We start from the raw sequence: 18,218 nt of genomic DNA on the forward strand, positions 1-18,218 counted from the left end.
TTCGATCCCTGATTAGGGAACTAGATACCACATGCATGATGCAACTAAGAGTTCACATGCCACAACTAAGGAGCCAGCCTGCCACAACTAAGACTGGGCTCAACCAAATAAATAAATAAATATTTTTTTGAAAAAAGAAAGAAAGAAAGAAAAATTAGGGTCAATCCTTCTAAATTTCTATTTGAATATTCAAATTTGTACTTCAATAAAGGGTACTGCTTTTGAACCCCAGAATATTGCCAGTAATCCATTTTTACTTTATATTTCAAGAGATAATGAAGGGTTTCCATGACCAATTTAGTTGGACACATCTGCACTGCTTTCTTAAGCAGAACAATCTTCTTAACCTGTTAGAGGAGTTCCTGTCTATCTGGTCCTATCAATGGCTACGAGCCTCAGAAATCAAATCTTCAGACTTTCTATTTGACCCTGTAGGTATGGAAGCATGGTTCCTGGACTTAAGGATGGAACTGAAGTTCAAACAAAACACAAAGGATCTATGTTACCATCTGGGTAAAAGGAGGAGACTAGATGTAGCATTTGGATCACTTGGGAAAGACTGGAGGAGTACCCACTGGGTTAGTCTTTCATGGTTGCCCTGGGCCATACAGCCTCCCTAGGAGACATTTGAGACAGTTGGGGTGTGTTGATATTGAGCCAAGCGAAGGGGAGGGTCTACAGACATTTGTGTGGAAGGAAGCCAGGGTTGCTAAACTCAATGCATGGGACAATTCTGTACTGTGATAAATTGTCTCACCCAAATGCTAATAGCACCACTGTTGAAAAGCAGATGATCCTCTCCCTGTGTCTCCTCATCCACATTTAGCTCAATCACCTCTGCTCTCCAGTTCCCAAAATACCCACTGTTTTCAGCATAAAAGTATATGTAACCCATAGGTTTTTGTGCTCCAGGTGAAGAAGGTACTACCTCAAACAATACACGTGGTAGCTTAGCTAACTAGTGTGCAATGATTGGCACTGTCTGCAAAGCTAGATTAAAACCAAGGGAGAGGAAGTTCCCTGGTGGCACAGCAGTTGAGAATCCGCCTGCCAACACAGGGGACACAGGTTTGAGCTCTGGTCCGGGAAGATCCCTCATGCCGCGGAGCAACTAAACCTGTGCGCCACAACTACTGAGCCTGCAAGCCACAACTACTGAAGCCCGCGCTCCTAGAGACCATGCTCCACAACAAGAGAAGCCACCGCAGTGAGAAGTCCACGTGCAGCAACCAAGAGTAGCCCCCACTCGCCACAGCTAGAGAAAGCCCGTGCAGCGCAACGAAGACCCAATGCAGCCAAAAATAAAATAAATATAATAAACAAATTCATTAAAAAAAAAAGACAGCAGGCTTTGTTCTGATGGCCGTTAAAAAAAAAAAGGGAGACCCTAAATTCTAAAAAATATTGTTATTCCTCTCCCCCACGTAATTTGAATGACACAGCCATAACATAAGAAAGTTCTGATTTTTCATCTGATGACTACTTTGATGTTTTTTATAAATATCAAATACTTCTACATTTATTCTCATTTCTTTTGCCTATCTATTGCTACTTGTTGGATGAAAATTTCAAAGAACTCTTCATTCTGAATTTAGTTATGAAATAGGGTGTTGATGGTTCAAAGTGATGGGAAAGCAAGCTACTTGCTGCGTCCTGGGTCTCTTGCTGAATTCCAGTTCTGACTCCATCACTTACTAGCTAGATGCCTTTGGGTAAGGTACTTAATATCCATTTGTCTGTAAAATGGGAATAATGGAATGTGGCTAACGGTTGGTAAGGATTAAATGAAAACGTATGTGGCTGGTATATAATAAGTGCTCAGTATATTTTAGCTATTAATGGTGTTATCATTCTATCTTCTTCTACTCCTGCCATTCTTCAATGTTCATTCAAACACCTTTGAATGCCTACAGTGTGCTAGACCGTGTGCTAGATCCTGAGGAAATAAAGATAGAATATAACTCTGGGGCTTCCCTGGAGGTCCAGAGGTCAAGAGTCTGTGCTTCAAATTCAGGGGGCGCGGTTTCGATCCCTGGTGGGAGGAACTAGGGTCCCACATGCTGCGCAGTGCAGCCAAAAATTTTTTTAAAAAAGAAAGAAGATAGTGTCACGTTACTTAAGAGAAAAAGCCTACATAGGCTATAGTGGGGAGGGGGCAAAAATGTTCAATTCTGAAGGCTGGGAAATGTCTATGGAATTTCTTTAAAAACAATATTGTCACTGACTTTCTTAGAGTATTTTCACCTAATTCAAAAGCAACAGCTCTCATCCAGATGTGCAATGCATAGTACATAAAATAAGGTTTTAGGAAATGTTGGCAGTACTTCTGGAAAGACCATATTGTCTGATAATTCTTTTCTGAACCATTAATGATAAGATACATCCCAATAAGAAAAAAAGTTGGCCAAAAGCAGTGGTAAGATACCACTGATTGTTTCGATGCAGTCTGATTTTAGAAATGTTAAAGTATGAAAAAAGAATGTGGAATCAATTGAAATATAGTACAGTAGTGTTATATTTCGAGACCCCCAGTGGCTGCCTGAAATCACAGATAGTACTGAACCTTATATATATACTACGCTTTTTCCTACACATGTGCATACATACTTATGATAAAGTTTATAAATTAGGCACAGTAAGAAATTAACAATAAAACAGAACAATTATAATACTGTATTAAAAGTTATGTGAATGTGGTGTCTCTCCCTTTCTCAGAATATCTTTTTTTTTTTAAGAAAGAAAGGCATTCCTTATTTTAATTAATTAATTTATTTATTTTTGGCTGTGTTGGGTCTTCGTTGCTGCGCATGGGCTTTCTCTAGTAGCGGAGAGCGGGGGCTACTCTTCGTTGCAGTGCACGGGCTTCTCATTGTGGTGCCTTCTCTTGTCGCAGAGCACGGGCTCTAGGCGCGGGGGTTTCACTAGTTGTGGCACACGGGCTCAGTAGTTGTGGCTCGCGGTCTCTAGGGCGCAGGCTCGGTAGTTGTGCACGGGCTTAGTTGCTCCGCGGCATGTGGGATCTTCCCGCACCAGGGATCGAACCGTCTTCCCTGTATTGACAGGCAGATTCTTAACCACTGCGCCACCATGGAAGTCCCCAGAATATCTTACTGTACAAATTTAATGCCTTTCCATTTTAACTAAGCATTTCTCATGCACTGTGGCTGTAACTTTTGCAGTTCAAGGTGCAACAGCAAAACTGGCACTCGTTTTTCTCTCTCCACCATTTCAGATAGATTTGTTCTTACCGTAGATCTTAACAACCTCAGCATATGATTTTTTTCTTTCCTCACTAGGAGCTTTCACCTTTTCGCTTAAAGGAAGCGCTTTACAGTTTTTCTTTGGCATATCCTGATTGCCAGCATCACTACTCTTGCGCTTTGGGGCCATTAAGTAAACTAAGGGACACTTGTATACAAGCACTGTGACACCTTGACAGTCAATCTGACATATCTGATGAGATGGCTACTAAGTGACTAATGGTTAGGATACACTGGACAAAGGGATGATTCTCATCCCTGGGCAGGATGGAGCAGGACAGTGAGAGATTTCATCATGCTACTCAGAATGGCAGCAAGGCAGCAATTTAAAACATGAGGTGCTTTTTGTTTGTTTTTTGGGGTTTTTTTTTTGCGGTACGCGGACCTCTCACTGTTGTGGCCTCTCCCGTTGCGGAGCACGGGCTCCGGACGCGCAGGCTCAGCGGCCATGGCTCACGGGCCCAGCCGCTCCGCGGCATGTGGGATCTTCCCGGACCGGGGCACGAGCCCGTGTCCCCTGCATCGGAAGGCGGACTCTCAACCACTGCGCCACCAGGGAAGCCCTGAATTTTATTTTTTATACAGCAGGTTCTTATTAGTTATCTTTTTTATACATATTAGTGTATATATGTCAATCCCAATCTCCTAATTCATCCCACCACCACCCCCCAAAACTTCTGAATTGCTTGTTTCTGAATTTCCCATTTAAGATTTTTGGACCACGGTTGGCTTTGGGTACCTGAAACCTCAGAAAGTGAAATCAAGGATAAGGAGAGACTGCTGTACTGTATATGTAGATGTGGGCGTGTGTATTTGGGAACTAGTTCAGGCTCTTAGCATTGAATACCTAGTAAACTGATGTCTTCCGGTCTCTTTGTCTACTTCCCGTTACAAATCTATCCTGTACAATACCCTTTCCACTTTCTCATTTATCCACTCAAAAATTGAATGTTTCCTCTCTTCTTATGAAACCAAATTCAAATCTGTTGACATGGCACTTTTAACCTTGTTTTTCACAATCTCCTACCTCTGGACTCTCAACCCTCTATACTCTGCACCCCCTTACCGCTCAACCCCTACCCCTCTGTTTTAACCTACCCAAATCCTGTCCAAAGATTTTTATCCCTTTTTTGGAATGTCTATTGTCTTTATCAATTCTATTAATTATCTACTGCCATTTATTGTCCATTGATTTCTCAACTGTTTATCTCCCAACTGAAGTACAATTTAAGAAATTCTTTGTATGAGACTGCATTTATGACAGTCCTGAACTCATACAACCAAACTCATGTATTAATGTGCTCTTGTGTCAATAGTTTCAGATGATTATATAATTGTAAAATATTCAATAATCCTTGTTAGTAACTATGCTTACAAATTAAAGAAAAAAAATAACAAGTACCAAAAGGAGCAGGTTAACCTGTAACTACATAATTTGTAAGTTTAATGCTTATAATAAAAACATTTCCTATCCATTTAATATTTGTTAATGAGCCTTTGTATTGTTACCCTTTCAATTTCAATGGCAATTTTTACCCACATTTGTTTTCTTCCACACCACTGTCCTGTAACCTGGTCACCCTGCACTCTAGGAACACATGTTAAGCTGAAATTTCCCTTTCAGTGACTGAAGTCCTACTCTCTTCTACATAACCCAGCTTAGCACAGAAGGGGAGGCCATATGCACAGAACAATGAACTAGATATTAAAATTAGTTTATTTTTCTACTTAACTTTTAATAAATGAGAAGAAACACAGTAGTCTGTCTCATAAAGAACATTTATAATACATAACAATCCATAAAGCCTCATGGTGAGGTAGGAACAGCTTTGGAAACAACGCACAGTCAGAAAACATACAAAAGTTAGGTAAAATGTTGCAGCACTAAAGACATTTTATCTGCATCTGCATTTCATGAGATGATAATTGCATTTAACTGTGCCACATCTGGCCCAAAGGACACCCTATGGCAGACACAGAACAACACAACATGTAAGTTTCATAAAGAATCACAGAATACACTGATACACTTCATTGTGCTGTTTCAAGGCAGAACCATAACATGGCAATTTTTTGTGTCTTTTTATATATAACCACATATTAATTGTATGTTACATTCCCTTCAGCATCTTTTTGCCAAAGACACTAAACCATAAAGTTTTTGGTTTAAAAGTTTAAATTGAATGACATACAAAAAGCTCTTGTGCCAGTGAAAATGACTGCTAAGTATTCCAGAGCTTGTTAGTAAAACTAAATAGCATTGTCACATAATATTGGTAGAGCTACATCAAAATAGTGCTGTTACAATTCCCATTTCAGATGGTCAAACACTGTATGACAGTTTCAATTTAAAAAACGAGAAACCCTCCACCTTCCCAAGAGTTTTAACACTGTTTTATGACTTAAATGAAACTCTATTAAAATAAATATTTCTATATGGTAGGATTCTTCTCCTTATTTGCGTATGTATGAACATCTTAGGACAGCAGGTAAATGACATTTCATCAAATGGTATCTGCTTAAAAACAGTAAAAAGCTTCAACTCAATACCAGTTAGCCTACTAAATACTTCACATTAGATTCCATAGGACTTTTCCCTCAAAACTTTCAAAAATTCAAAATTAACTGAGGATGTTACCAAGATACAAACATATTAACATAGTCTTCTACCTGTTGTGATTTTCCAAGGTGCTCTTGATGGAAATCTTTCCCGTTCAAATTACACACCTTAGTTATTCAAATAGATTGTTTTCTAAAATGTTAAAATACATACAGCAAAGTGTTTGTGAGTTTTTGACTATTCTTTTAGGTTCTAGTCCATACTTTTATAGTGCAGATGCTCTTCAAAAAGAAACCTTATTAAAAAATCATATAAACTAAAATGTGACAATGGAGAATTAAATCTCTCTCATCACTAAGGCGGCATTTGGCTTGGAAATAATGTCTGGGTTGATTTTAATTCAGGCACATGTAGCACCTCCTTCTTACTAAATTGAGACAACAGACACATTTCTAAACACATATTCTAAATACACTGATCTTGCTCAAATATAAAAGAGCCAGCAGGCGAGATGCACCTCCTAAAACTGATGCAGTGTTATAAAACAGCATTTAAATATTGGGTTTAAGTCGCCTAATGATTCATGGTATTTCCCTCATTTTCTTGCAGGAAGGAATAAGCTATTTTGGAAAAGACACTTAAATCCCACAATATTTAAATATAAAAGCATTTTTAAAAAAGATAATGCTAATATAGCTAAAAATGGGTTAGAAAGTGCATTGTAAAGAAATAAATAATTCTCTGCTAAAACTCAAAAGGTGAGTCAGTGCCCACTGATTTTGCTATTATGACAAAAGTCCTTTGAAAAAAGAGAATCCTATGGTACCACTTTGTTACATATGAGCTACTTAAAATTATCAAAAGTGAAATAACTGAAATCTAAAGGCTGTTACTTTCAAAGCACTTATGAGGAAAAAAAAGCCCTTGTCCCATGCTTATACACCATTTAAAAAAATCCTCTTTCGGTCGATGTCTTATGCATTACACAACCTTTAAGAAATAGACCCAACAGAGCACTGTAAAGAAAATCTCATTGAATGTAATATATTTCACCAGTTATCCTTTTGTATCATTACTGACATGTTTCTATAACATAAACTGTTTTGAGATCTTCAAAAAATGGTTTTGTAAAGTGTTAAATCAGGAATGTACTTGATACAATTCGAAGCTTTCTCTTGTTCACCCATGAGATTCCCCAATTTCATGTTTAAAAAAAATGTTTGCAAAATTCAAAGTAACTACCAGTTTAGGAATTGAAATACACAATATCAGAGAAAAGTATTAAATGATAAAGATGTATTGCAAATTGGCAGGTTATGGTTTTGGCCCATTATAGCAAATGTGAACTTACAAACTGTGTTCCTAAAATTACCTCATTCTCACTGGAAAAATCGGGTGTTCTTAAATAGGCCCATTGCCAGCAATAGGCTTACACTAGGGAAAAAACACACCATCTACCACAAAAGATCATCCCTTTAAAAAGTTAACTGTCAAATGCCACCATTTTCATCTTAAGACCCATTAGATAATGAATTATTTCAAATCCCAAAAGGTAGCCATCCCAAAAGTAGTCAGCTATAAAAGTTACTAAAGTAGTCAGGATACCTCGTTTCTAGAAAAATAGAGCTATACATGATAACTGATATTAATATCCATCCTTTTGAGGACAAAAATCTAGTTTCTTCACAAAGCATAACCCCTCCCTATCAAGAAAAATATAACTTAAATACCCTTAAATAATATTTGTGTATGGATTTGGAATCCATACCAACAATGAAATAGCTAAGAACAATTTCCTGTGTAGATATTATGGCATCTTGCAAGATAAGCTACTATTGGAAGATCTGAGCAATGTCAAGACAGAATGACTTATAGAATCTCAATTATTAATTGTGGCGTAACTAAGTTTGCTTTTTGAGAATTTAATATCCAAACTGCATTAACCTTCAGATTCCTTTTTTCTCCCAAGTCAATGGCTCTTGGCAGAGCACAGGCATTGCTGGTTGGGCTCAGACAGCTCTGTTGAATCCATTCATGATTGGTCACTGTGAAAGGACTAACTCTGAAGTTATTTTTAAAACCCACAATTTAAAAGATGAGATTAATAAGCTTTCATTTAACATGTAGTTATTAGATTAAATTTAATGTCCTTAAAAATATTTACTGTATATATTTTATGAGTAAACTTTCAACTCAATGTTCCCAATGCCAATCTTTCAAAGAAAGTAATGCTGGTGAACATGTCCATGTTTTAGACCATGTTTTTTTTTTTTTTTTAAAAAAAAGGTTAAAATTCTCAGAATAATTTAGAAATGTAGTCTGAATATTAACATACAAGAATCTAAATATTTAATTTGGTAAACTTTCTTCCCTGCTCTTACTCCCCATATGCCCTATTATATGTACACTACAGTTCAATTTGTTAATTATTTCACTATTTGTTAGAATAATACTCAGCAATATAAGATACAGAAAAGTAACTGATCTTCAGTATCATAAATACCCCCATGTGAAGAAAAAAAGGAACTTTTCCTAATAATTTTCATGAGTCATTCTTAAAATGTTGCCATTATGCTATGCAATGATCTCAAAGGGCAAGTAAATATTACATAAAATGTCAAAAGAAACAAACCTGTTGATGAATTTTTAAAGTTCCAGCATTTATAATTCTAATAAACAAAATATAACACTGGGGGAAAAGAAAAGCAGAGAAATTCCAGTAACAATTTTAATTTATTTATCCCCCTAATTAATTTTTTACCATGGAAAAACTGGAAATCAAATGTCATTATGTTATATAAGGTTTATACTTACTTTAAACAAAAATGTAACATAGTGTTAAAACTGGCTTTCCAATACTGTTACAGCATAGCTGTACTCTGCACTAATAATCACAAAGTTGTAATATAGAACTCTGTTAAGCAGTCCCATTATGTTCTTACAAAAATAGAATTAAACTGTGTGACCAGACAAGGACTTCAATTACACTACTTGGCAAACATAGAATTTCAATGGAGTCTTTTTCCTCTTGCAGTTTAAAGCAAAAGTCAAATATCACATCTTTTCCAAGACTCACAAAGATGATTCAGGTTGTTTGTTTGGCATTTTTTTAATCTCTATCACAACAGCAGGGATGTTTTCAACTTTAGTCCTCCTGGGCTGCTTCTCTAGATTGTCACTAAGTTCTAAACAAGAAATGCTAACTGCTGGGGCCTTTTCTGCATCCTTTCCAGATTGGGCTTGTGGCCGTGTCCCACAACATTGCTTCAAAGCACACTGAGTTCTGCAGGCAAGTTCACATGGGACTACACTTGACTTAGAGCCTACACTAGCAAATTCAGGCTGAATGGTAGTAGCATGAATTCCGTGATTATGGAAAACGTCTTTAATGATCTTAGCCACCTGCATGTATGATGTCGGGTCTTCACATTTTATGTGAGCAGTGGCAATGATTCTGCTTCCAGCAAGTTGCCAAACATGTAATTCATGAACTTCCTCAACTCCTTCAACATCTCGAAGTTCTTTTATCAAATTTTTGATATCAATTTGTTTAGGAACAGTTTGGAGAAGAATAAGAGCAGACTCCTTAAGTAATGGATAAGTTGTGTAAAGAAGTATACAAACCATTACAATACAAAGAGTTGGATCTAAATATAGCACCCAGCAAGGACCAGCCTCATAAACTGTTGCATGAGTACTATTAATTAATTCTACAAATGCTTTGCAGGGGTCAGGGGTACATGGGTTCACACACATCTCCCCTTCAGGACAACCTTCCCAAGAAAAGTAAAAGACTAAGGCATTTACTACTACAATCACTGAACCCAAAGCATCTCCAAAGACATGCAGAAAAACTCCACGCATGTTAAGCTGTCCAGTCTTATCATCATCATCTTCCAATTCCACCTGGTCAGGTTCTCTGATAAGATTCCCATTCACTTGTACTTCCATTGCATCATTTCTGGACTTTTCTGGATCTACAAAGAAATAAAAATTCTGTATCAAACACATCTAAAGTGTTTATATAAACATTCTTGCCTAATTCCATTTAAGTGACAGAAGTGAAAATTTTTCATAAAACATAATAAGAAATGTGCTCAGAGTGATTTAATATAAATTGACATACTGGGAACAAGCCAGGACATAATGGCCAGGGCTAAATTAAGTCATTAAGATGATATTGCTTCCCCATACTCCTAACCACCCTCCTACCTTCCCACCTCCAAATAAAGTTCACCTTTTCTGTGGGGGTGGGGTCCTGTGAACATTCTCCTATACTTGTTGGCATACACCAAAAAGAAAACAAAATTGAACGCTATCACCCAAAATTAAACGCAACTATGGATAAATCTAATAAAATTGGCTGACCTGACGCAGAGGTCTAGTCACTTTTCGTAGTCATTAAGGTGTTAACTTTTAAACTTTTATCATTTATATAAATGATAGTCTCTTGATAGAAGAGGTTTAGAAACTGACAAATCAACAATATAAACCTATCAGCAATCACAGAGACTTCAGGAAAAGTTGGAACTAAATGATCACTATCTACCCTACTAGCTCCTAAACCAAACGTACGGATCCTTTAAAGGAATTATACACATCAGAGCAGCTTAATATTCTTTGGAATAACACCTGGCAGAGTGGGAGTGAGAGGAAATTCAATTGTTTATTAAACATTTTCAATGTACAACTTGAATTTCATTAACATGATATTCTGCATCCTGGAAAGAGGAAAACTGTCTATGTGGTATCATACAACTAGGTAAATAGATGTAAATGGAAAAAAGTGGAAGGAAATACAACAAACTGTTAACATCACTGAGCTTGGGTAGTAGGGCATTAGGTTGATTCCTTTTCCCGTCTCCTTTCTTTCAACATTCATTTCCCAATTTCCTTCAAGCGCGCTTAATGTTTATAATGAAAACTATCCATTAAAAATATAAGATGAATAAATTACCATCGCTTTTATCTTAGTACGATTATGAAAAATCCTAAAGTGAAATGTTAAACATGCCCATACACGTTCTAAGTCTAGGATTTTCAGGATTAGGTTTAGATTTTAGAAAATTAACTGAAACATACATTGCTGCTCATGATAGAAACCTTTAACGAGGGTTTTGAGCTCAGGAAAGTCAATCACTAGATAGCCCCGAATACAATATTAAGAAACTTGTTTGAAGGGCATAAGAACTACTTGGGCAGAGCAAGGTTCCTAACAGCCAACAACTGAGGACCAAGTGGGGATTCTCTCCGTTTCCCAATAGGCCCAAGAAATTAGCATTTTTTGATCCTGCTAACGCCAAAATCAGGCAGCCTCTTGAAACGACAGCCTGTAAAGACTGTTAAGTGCGGTTGCGGACCGCAGCGGGCTGACGGTCACCTCCTGACCTTTTGCCCGCTCTCACCACCACGGTGCCCATCTACACTCCCAGACGCGCTCCCCCGGCTCCTGACACCGGGCTGAAAGGGGGGCCGCGTCCTCCGGGCGAGGCGGGGTGTGAGTGCCGGAGCGGGAAGGAGTGGCCAGGTAGGCGGCGCGGCGCGGTCAGCTCGGACACCAGGGGGCGTGCTGGCCATCCTGCCCGGGGCCATCCCGGGGTCCGGGCTCCCCAATGCCAACCACCTGCGGCGGCGACTTTCTCTGCTCACCTGTCCGGTCCAGTTTCAGCCCGTTGGAGTTGCTGCTATTGGCCACCAGGATGTTGGTCTCCTCCTGGTCGGGACCCTGCTCACCTGGGGCCCTGTTGTCGCTACCCCCGGTGCGGGTGCTCTTGCCGCGGCCCCCCTTGGGGAGGCCGTGGCTGTGCCCCCCGTGCGAGTGCCCGTGGCCGGAGTCGTTGCCGAAGCCGCTATGATGGTGGAAGAGGCAGAGCCCCAGCACGTTGACCACCAGCCCCGCCACGCCGACCCCGAGGACCACCAGCGGCTGCTGCATCTCGTGCGGCTCGAGGAAGCGCTCGATGGCCTCCAGCAGGATGGCGAAGCAGAGGCCGGTCAGGAAGATGGCGTTCACCAGAGCCCCCATCACTTCGGCCCGGATCCAGCCGAAGGTGTTCTTCTGGGTGGCGTGGGTCCGCTGGGCGAAGCGCTCGGCCACCAGCGCCACCACCAGCGCCAACACATCCGACAGCATGTGGAAGGAGTCGGAGAGCATCGCCAGCGACGAAGTCACCCGGCTCACCACCACCTCCAGGACCATGAACATGAAGGTCAGCATCAGCATGCACAGCAGCCGGCCCCGGTTCCGACCCCAGCACCCCATGGCTGCGGCTCAGGAGCCCGCCGAGCGCGGCCCGGACACTCGTGAGGCGGCGGCGGCGAGGCGCCGAGGGCCGGCGACCCGGCGACGGATGGAGGGCGGCGCGGGGCTCTCACCGCCCGAGCCGGGCCGCTCGGGAGTCTGCCGTGGGGCCTCGGCGGCCGGACAGCGGCGAGCCCGGGGTCAAGCCGCCGAGCCCCCGCGCCTGCGGGCGTCCCCGGCGGGCCGGCGGCGCGCTGCTCCTCAGGCGTCCGTCCTCGGAGCTGGCGCGGAGGCCCGGCTCAGCCCCAGTAGCCCCCACACCTAGAGCGGGCGGCGGCGGCGCGGAGCTGGGGCTCCCGGAGCCCGCGGACCGAGAGCCGGAGCAGGAGCAGGCGAGCGGCGGGGGCGGGCGACCAGCAGCTCCGTGCTGCAAAGGCTCCAAGCATCTGCGGGCTCTCCACGCAGGTCTTCCCCTCGCTGGTCTCCCTCCGGAGTCGCTCGGACCGAGGAGCCAACGCCTGAAGAGCTAAAGAGGCGGCGGCCACAGCAGCTGCACTCGGCCCGGTATCGGGCGCCTTCTTCGCCCCCCCGCCTTTGCAGACGGTTTACAAAAAAACTTTGCTTTGCACTCGGAACCCCCGTTTTCACACGGACCCGAACGTGACAAGGCCTCGCCGTCCCGCCCACCAGGCCCGGCACGCTTCCCCATTGGCCAGGATCCCCTCACGACAGCTGTCGCGCCCCGCCCATCAGCGCTCACTATTGGATGGAGGCTCGGCGGGGCAGGAGGGGGCGGTGTCACGGCGCCAACAGATGGGGGGCGGGGCCTTTCCCTTCAGGAGCCGGGCGTGGGCTGGGGGCCGCGGTCGGGTGCAGCGATGGACGTCGTGGGGGAGGGAAGGGGGCGCGGGCCGCGTGCAGCAGGAGGGGGAGGGACAGGGCGGGGCAGGAGGGGTCCCCCAGGCGTGGCGGGGCTTTTGCTCTGGGGCTGCGGGTTCTCGCAGCCCCCCGCCGGGCAGCAAACAGACTTTGATCCTCCGAGCCGGGTCCACGTGGGGCGGGCCGCGCGGCCGCTCTGTGACAGACGGCAGCCTGGGAGGGTCCGGGAGGGGGAGCCCTTGTGTTCGGGGCCCTCGGGTGGGCGCTCCTGTCCGGAGAACCGAGATTAGGCCGACAGACTCGTAAACAAGTGCAGCACGTAACTTGTGACTCTGCTCAGCACCTAGCTGAAGAGTTAGTTCAGGGCGGTCCTGCGAGGGGCTGAACGGAATCTTTGTAAATGTTTCAATAAAGCAGATCACCCCTATCACCACCATCCCCAGGAGAGCTTGTGTGAAGTACGATATTTCTGTTACTGATTATTTAAGGACCATTTAGGGTACAGAGTTAAAGCAGGAGAAACCTGGGTTCTGGTCCTTGCTTTGCCACTAGCCAGCTGTGTGACCTTGGGCCAGTCAACCGATCTCTCTAGACCTGTTTCTTCATCTATAGGATTGGACAAGAGGAACTCTTAAGATTCCTCCTGACTTTAAAATTCTAAGGCTCTATGACTTAACATTTTATTTATAGGCTAGAAACAGCAGAACCCTGTGTCGGTTGCCATGGGGAAGGGGAGGAGCAGTAAGAATACAGAAGAATGAGCTTCTGTCCAGGTGAAGGTAAAATATAAACATATAAAAATTTAAATTACTATGAAATACTCCTAATTGTGCCAACACTAGTTTAGATTGGATACATATGTGCTGTGCTATGAGTGGAGATTAGCTAATTTGAAAGTGAAGCCTTCCTGCTTCATAAGTGGAGAGATGGCTGGACTCAGAGTGGCCTGAACTGGACTCCCAAAGGCCTCACCACAGCCCCTGAACAGCAGGAAGGACCTGGAATTGCTCTGGACTGCTGGAAGACAAAGGTAGTGCTAGCCAGTGCCTCGGGGTCTGTTAAATAAGGCTTGTTTGGGGGCATGTTTTTTCATTTAAAAAAATATTTTTATTATTTCTATAAAAGATTTCTCACTTGTGTATGGTGTGTTTCTTATCTCCCCACCCAGACTAGAGAGCCAGATCGTCATCTATTTCTGTTCTTCTGGAATAGAAAGAATGGAGGAAAATTTCTGAGACATTTATTATGGAAGAATTGCTAGGACTTGATTAACGGGATATTGGGAGAGTGAAAGCTGATGAGGAGAATTTAACAAAGATAGTTTTTAACTTGACAAGGAAAATATTGCTTTAAACAGGTGAAGAAGTTGGGAAGGGGGTGCAAGGAGCGATTTTAAGGGGAAAATACTGGGCCTGTTTTTAAGGTGCTGAATTTGAAGTCTGGATGGTGGCAGCTCTAAGGAATGGGGAGATGGGATTGGGGACTTCCATAATCTCCTCTCCTTTGGTGTAGACAATTGATGTTTGTGTGCTCATGTATGTAAACACAGCTTCAAACCTCCTTCTAACCAGCTGCTCCTATATAGAAATTGGGGAGCCACGTTTGGGTCAAGATATCCTATGGAAATGGCCAGGAGGCAGTTGGAAGACCATTTTGCCTCCTATTGGGAGGGGCTGTGTCCCTTTATTTAAAAAAATAGATTCCTTTATGGAGTTCCCTTGTGGTCTAGTGGTTAGGATTCAGTGCTTTCACTGCTGTGGCCCGCGTTCAATTCCTGGTCAGGGGAACTGAGATCCCTCAAGCCGCTTGCGGGGTGGCCAAGGCGGGGAAAAAAAGATTCCTCCAAGTGTGAGAGCTTAATGCCCAAAGAGTAATCAATAAGGAGGTGTAGAAGGCAAAGATTCTCAGCAAACAAGGTAGCAATCCTTTCAAAAACAAAGCGGACTGAATTGGGAGATGTTTAGGCTCACATAAAAGCAGGCTCTTAGGTTCAATTCAACTCAGTAGTCACTCATGAGAACCTGCTTTGTGCAGCGTCTTTTTTTTTTTTTTTCCTCTTGTAAGCCACTTCCCAGACAATGTGCTTTATACTCTCATAACCTAGAAGGGGGGAGGGGTGTCAGAGGTACATTTTCCACGTTGGAAAAAGTCATAATCATGCATTCCAGAAAGAGTAATATCATTTATATAACAGCAAAACATTTCAGTCAAATAAACTTTTCTTCCCCCCACCCGGCATAGTGTAGTCAAAATACTTCAGTAGCTTGACTCAAATTTGTCCTTTTTCAGCTGGTTATCCTAGCATAGCGTTAACACAGCCAGAAGGGGGTTAAAATGAAGAGAAACCATACCATTATTCACCACCACCCCTGGAAGTTGTGGCCCCAGGATGAGTAAGATGGCTTGGCTGTTTCTTCCTAATTCTTGAGAACTCTCCTGACAATTTGCTTGGCTTCCAAACTGACTAAACTCAGCATACTTTAAAGATGAGAAAATAATGCTTCTTTTGGAAAAAGACTGCCAGTTTGAGTGAACGTCAAATGTTTAACACAAACTTTGCAATTTCAGAGCCCTCTAAGACCTCTCCCTGCTCTATCAACGCCAAGCTCCTCCAAATTGGAGCTTCCTAGCTCAAGGATCTAGCCTGCACGTTATCAACCCAAAGTGTAGTTTAAAAGGATTCCTGTAAAAAACAAACAAAAACTGCTAAGCACAGACACACCTCTGAATCTTGGTTTTTAAAAATCATGAGTGTATGAAGCTGTACCGTCGACAAACAGATGAAGAAAAACATGTGAAAACCAGATTACATTCTGACTTTGGTTGATGGCAAATCACTTCTAATGTTCAATCTTGAGGCAGAAATGATGAGGAAATCAGATCTGTTTGTTTTGTTTTGGAATGTATTGAATAATTATTACAAATATAAACTAAAATCTCTAGCAACAACATGAGGGCCAAGGCTTGAATTTTTAGCTGCTTCCTGAGGGAACAGGCAGTAGAAAAAAGAATAAACAAGTAACAGTGCAGTAATAAAGCCCAGAAACATCACAAAAGGGCTCGGAGGTATAAGGGAAACCATATGAAAGAAAGGGTCAGAGCACGAAACCCTACTCGGAAGCAAAGGAGAAACAGGAACAGGGTAGGGAGTAGAATGTACAGTGAGAGGCCCAGGAGAAGCACTGAGCTTTGTGTATTTGTTGGTTAAGCTAAAGAATGGCAGGTGAGAGTGAATAACAAAGGAAAACTCATTTTTCTTAGAGACTGAAAACTAGATCCAAGATCTCTGGTCATGCCTGGAAATTAAATCTAGAAATAAAGGCCCTGACACCTATACAGAAAGGCTTGTTAAAAGCATTTGTGAATTTTTTGGGTGCAGTGTTATGTAATACCAGAAATTGTGGAAGGCACAGTTAGTCAGTTTTAAGGTTTAGGCTGACTGCCCATTCTTTCTTTAGCCCTTCTACTCTAGGAGCTGGAGATTGTAATTAAAATTCAAGGTACAGAAGTTTTAAAAATATATAATTTAATTTAAAATGTGTTTCTATGACTCTGTCCATTACTTATCTATAAAGATGATGTTGACCAGTAAACTATTTTGAAAGTATTACACGCCTAATGAGTTTTAGAAAGTTCAGGGAACTGTTCCTTAAAAATTACTGACTTTGGACAAGTTACTTAAAACTCTCTAGGCCTCACTTCCCCCATCTTTTTAGTGAGGCATTCTGAGAGATGGCCACTTCACTGCAGTTAAGATGTGAGTAAAGGAGATGGTACAGCCTGCCTGATACTCTCACGGTGGGTGGGAGTGGGAGGCTTTCAGGCTACCTGTACCTGGGGTCACCATGAATCCAGGGCTGAAATTTTTAACTTGCAGATTCAGACACCACATTTTTATCATTTTACCTGGGGTAAACTGATTCACACGGACTCAAAATGGACTAATTTGCCGGCCATAACCCCCCCTTTATTCACTTTGTCTTAGAGGGGAGAGCTCATTGCACAGAGCCTGCCTCTCTCTTGAGGGCAGGGCCTCTCAGAAGCAAGGTTGTATGGGGAGCAGAGAACTAGGCCAGAGGAGTTGGATCTTCCACGGAAGGGAGCGTTTCTCTCTCCTGAGCTGTTAGAGTCTCCTGCCTGTCTCTGCACATACACTCTGCCCTCCTGTGTCTGAGTTACACTCCATTTTGCTGCCAGAGTGATCTTTTCAAAAAGATCTGATCCTGCCAGATCTGATCATTTCAAAATACACATCCTCCTCCACCACCACCACTACCACCATCACAGCTGCAATCCCTCCGTGGCTTCCCAGTGCTCTGAGGAGACAAGCCAAACTCGAATGCACAGGGCTGGGCATGGTCTGGCCCTAGCTGCCCTCCCCAGCCTCATCCCATCACTGCACCTAACAGGCCTGGCCTTTCTGATCACTGTGCCTTTGCGTGCTCCCTCCTGCGAAAACAGCTGTGCACACACTGTTCCCTCTGCCTGGGACACTCTTCCCTCCCTTCTTCCCCACCTTAGTTCTTGCTCATCCTTCAGCTCTCAGCTTAAGGGCCACTTCCTCAGGGAAGTTTTCTGTAAGCCCTCTGACTGGGTCAAATCACTCTAGTACAAGTTGTCTTGGCTTCTTGTCCTGATCTTTTGCCACACAGAGCAAGGATGCAATTTACATTTATCCATTTGAGTATCTGATTAGGCTGTAAGCTCCATGTGGGCAAGGGCAGTGTGTGCTTTTGTTCATTATTGTATCTATCCCCAGCCAGCCTGGCTCAGTAAGTGTTTATTGAATGAATGAATGAATGTTGATAAATTACCTTTCTCAAGCTTAGTAATTCGTGTATTCATTCAACAGATCCTTATTGAATATCCATGGCTCCTTGTCTAGACTGGAACATGAGAATCAGAGAACCCTTTTCTTCTAGACAGTGTAGAAAACACTGTGACACAATCTTATTAATTACCTCATTGTTTTCTTTACTTCAAGCAGGCTACCACCATTTTGCTGTGATATTATCTCATACAAGGTGCAATTAATTGAGTGAAGCTAGGACCCACCCTTGAAACCCACCACGGCAACATTCTAGGTTCTCATAGTTTTCAGAGTACTTCCACATCCCTTATTTAAGGGGCTTGATGACCCTATAAAGTTTGCAGGTCAGATTCTACAGATTATGGGCTGAGACTCCAAGAAATGAAGAAAGTTGCTCAAGGTCCCACTGCTTTTGAGGCCCTAATCGCACCAGCAGCGTGTTTGTTTTTAACTTCATACCCAGATTTG

The 18,218-nt window shown here is 42.6% G+C and overlaps 1 protein-coding gene across 1 annotated transcript; it reads right to left on the reverse strand.

Annotated features, from left to right (window-relative positions):
• Window positions 1-4,959: 4,959 nt before the first annotated feature.
• Window positions 4,960-12,218, reverse strand: SLC30A1 (solute carrier family 30 member 1). Its single transcript, XM_030872955.2, has 2 exons — window positions 11,470-12,218; window positions 4,960-9,797 (listed from the first exon to the last, which is right to left on the reverse strand). Exons 1-2 carry the CDS (start codon window positions 12,080-12,082, stop codon window positions 8,893-8,895), a joined length of 1,518 nt encoding a protein of 505 aa, XP_030728815.1. The 5' UTR covers window positions 12,083-12,218; the 3' UTR covers window positions 4,960-8,892.
• Window positions 12,219-18,218: the final 6,000 nt, after the last annotated feature.

This window comes from Globicephala melas, chromosome 1, assembly GCF_963455315.2.
Source record: "Globicephala melas chromosome 1, mGloMel1.2, whole genome shotgun sequence".
Taxonomy (NCBI): domain Eukaryota; kingdom Metazoa; phylum Chordata; class Mammalia; order Artiodactyla; family Delphinidae; genus Globicephala; species Globicephala melas.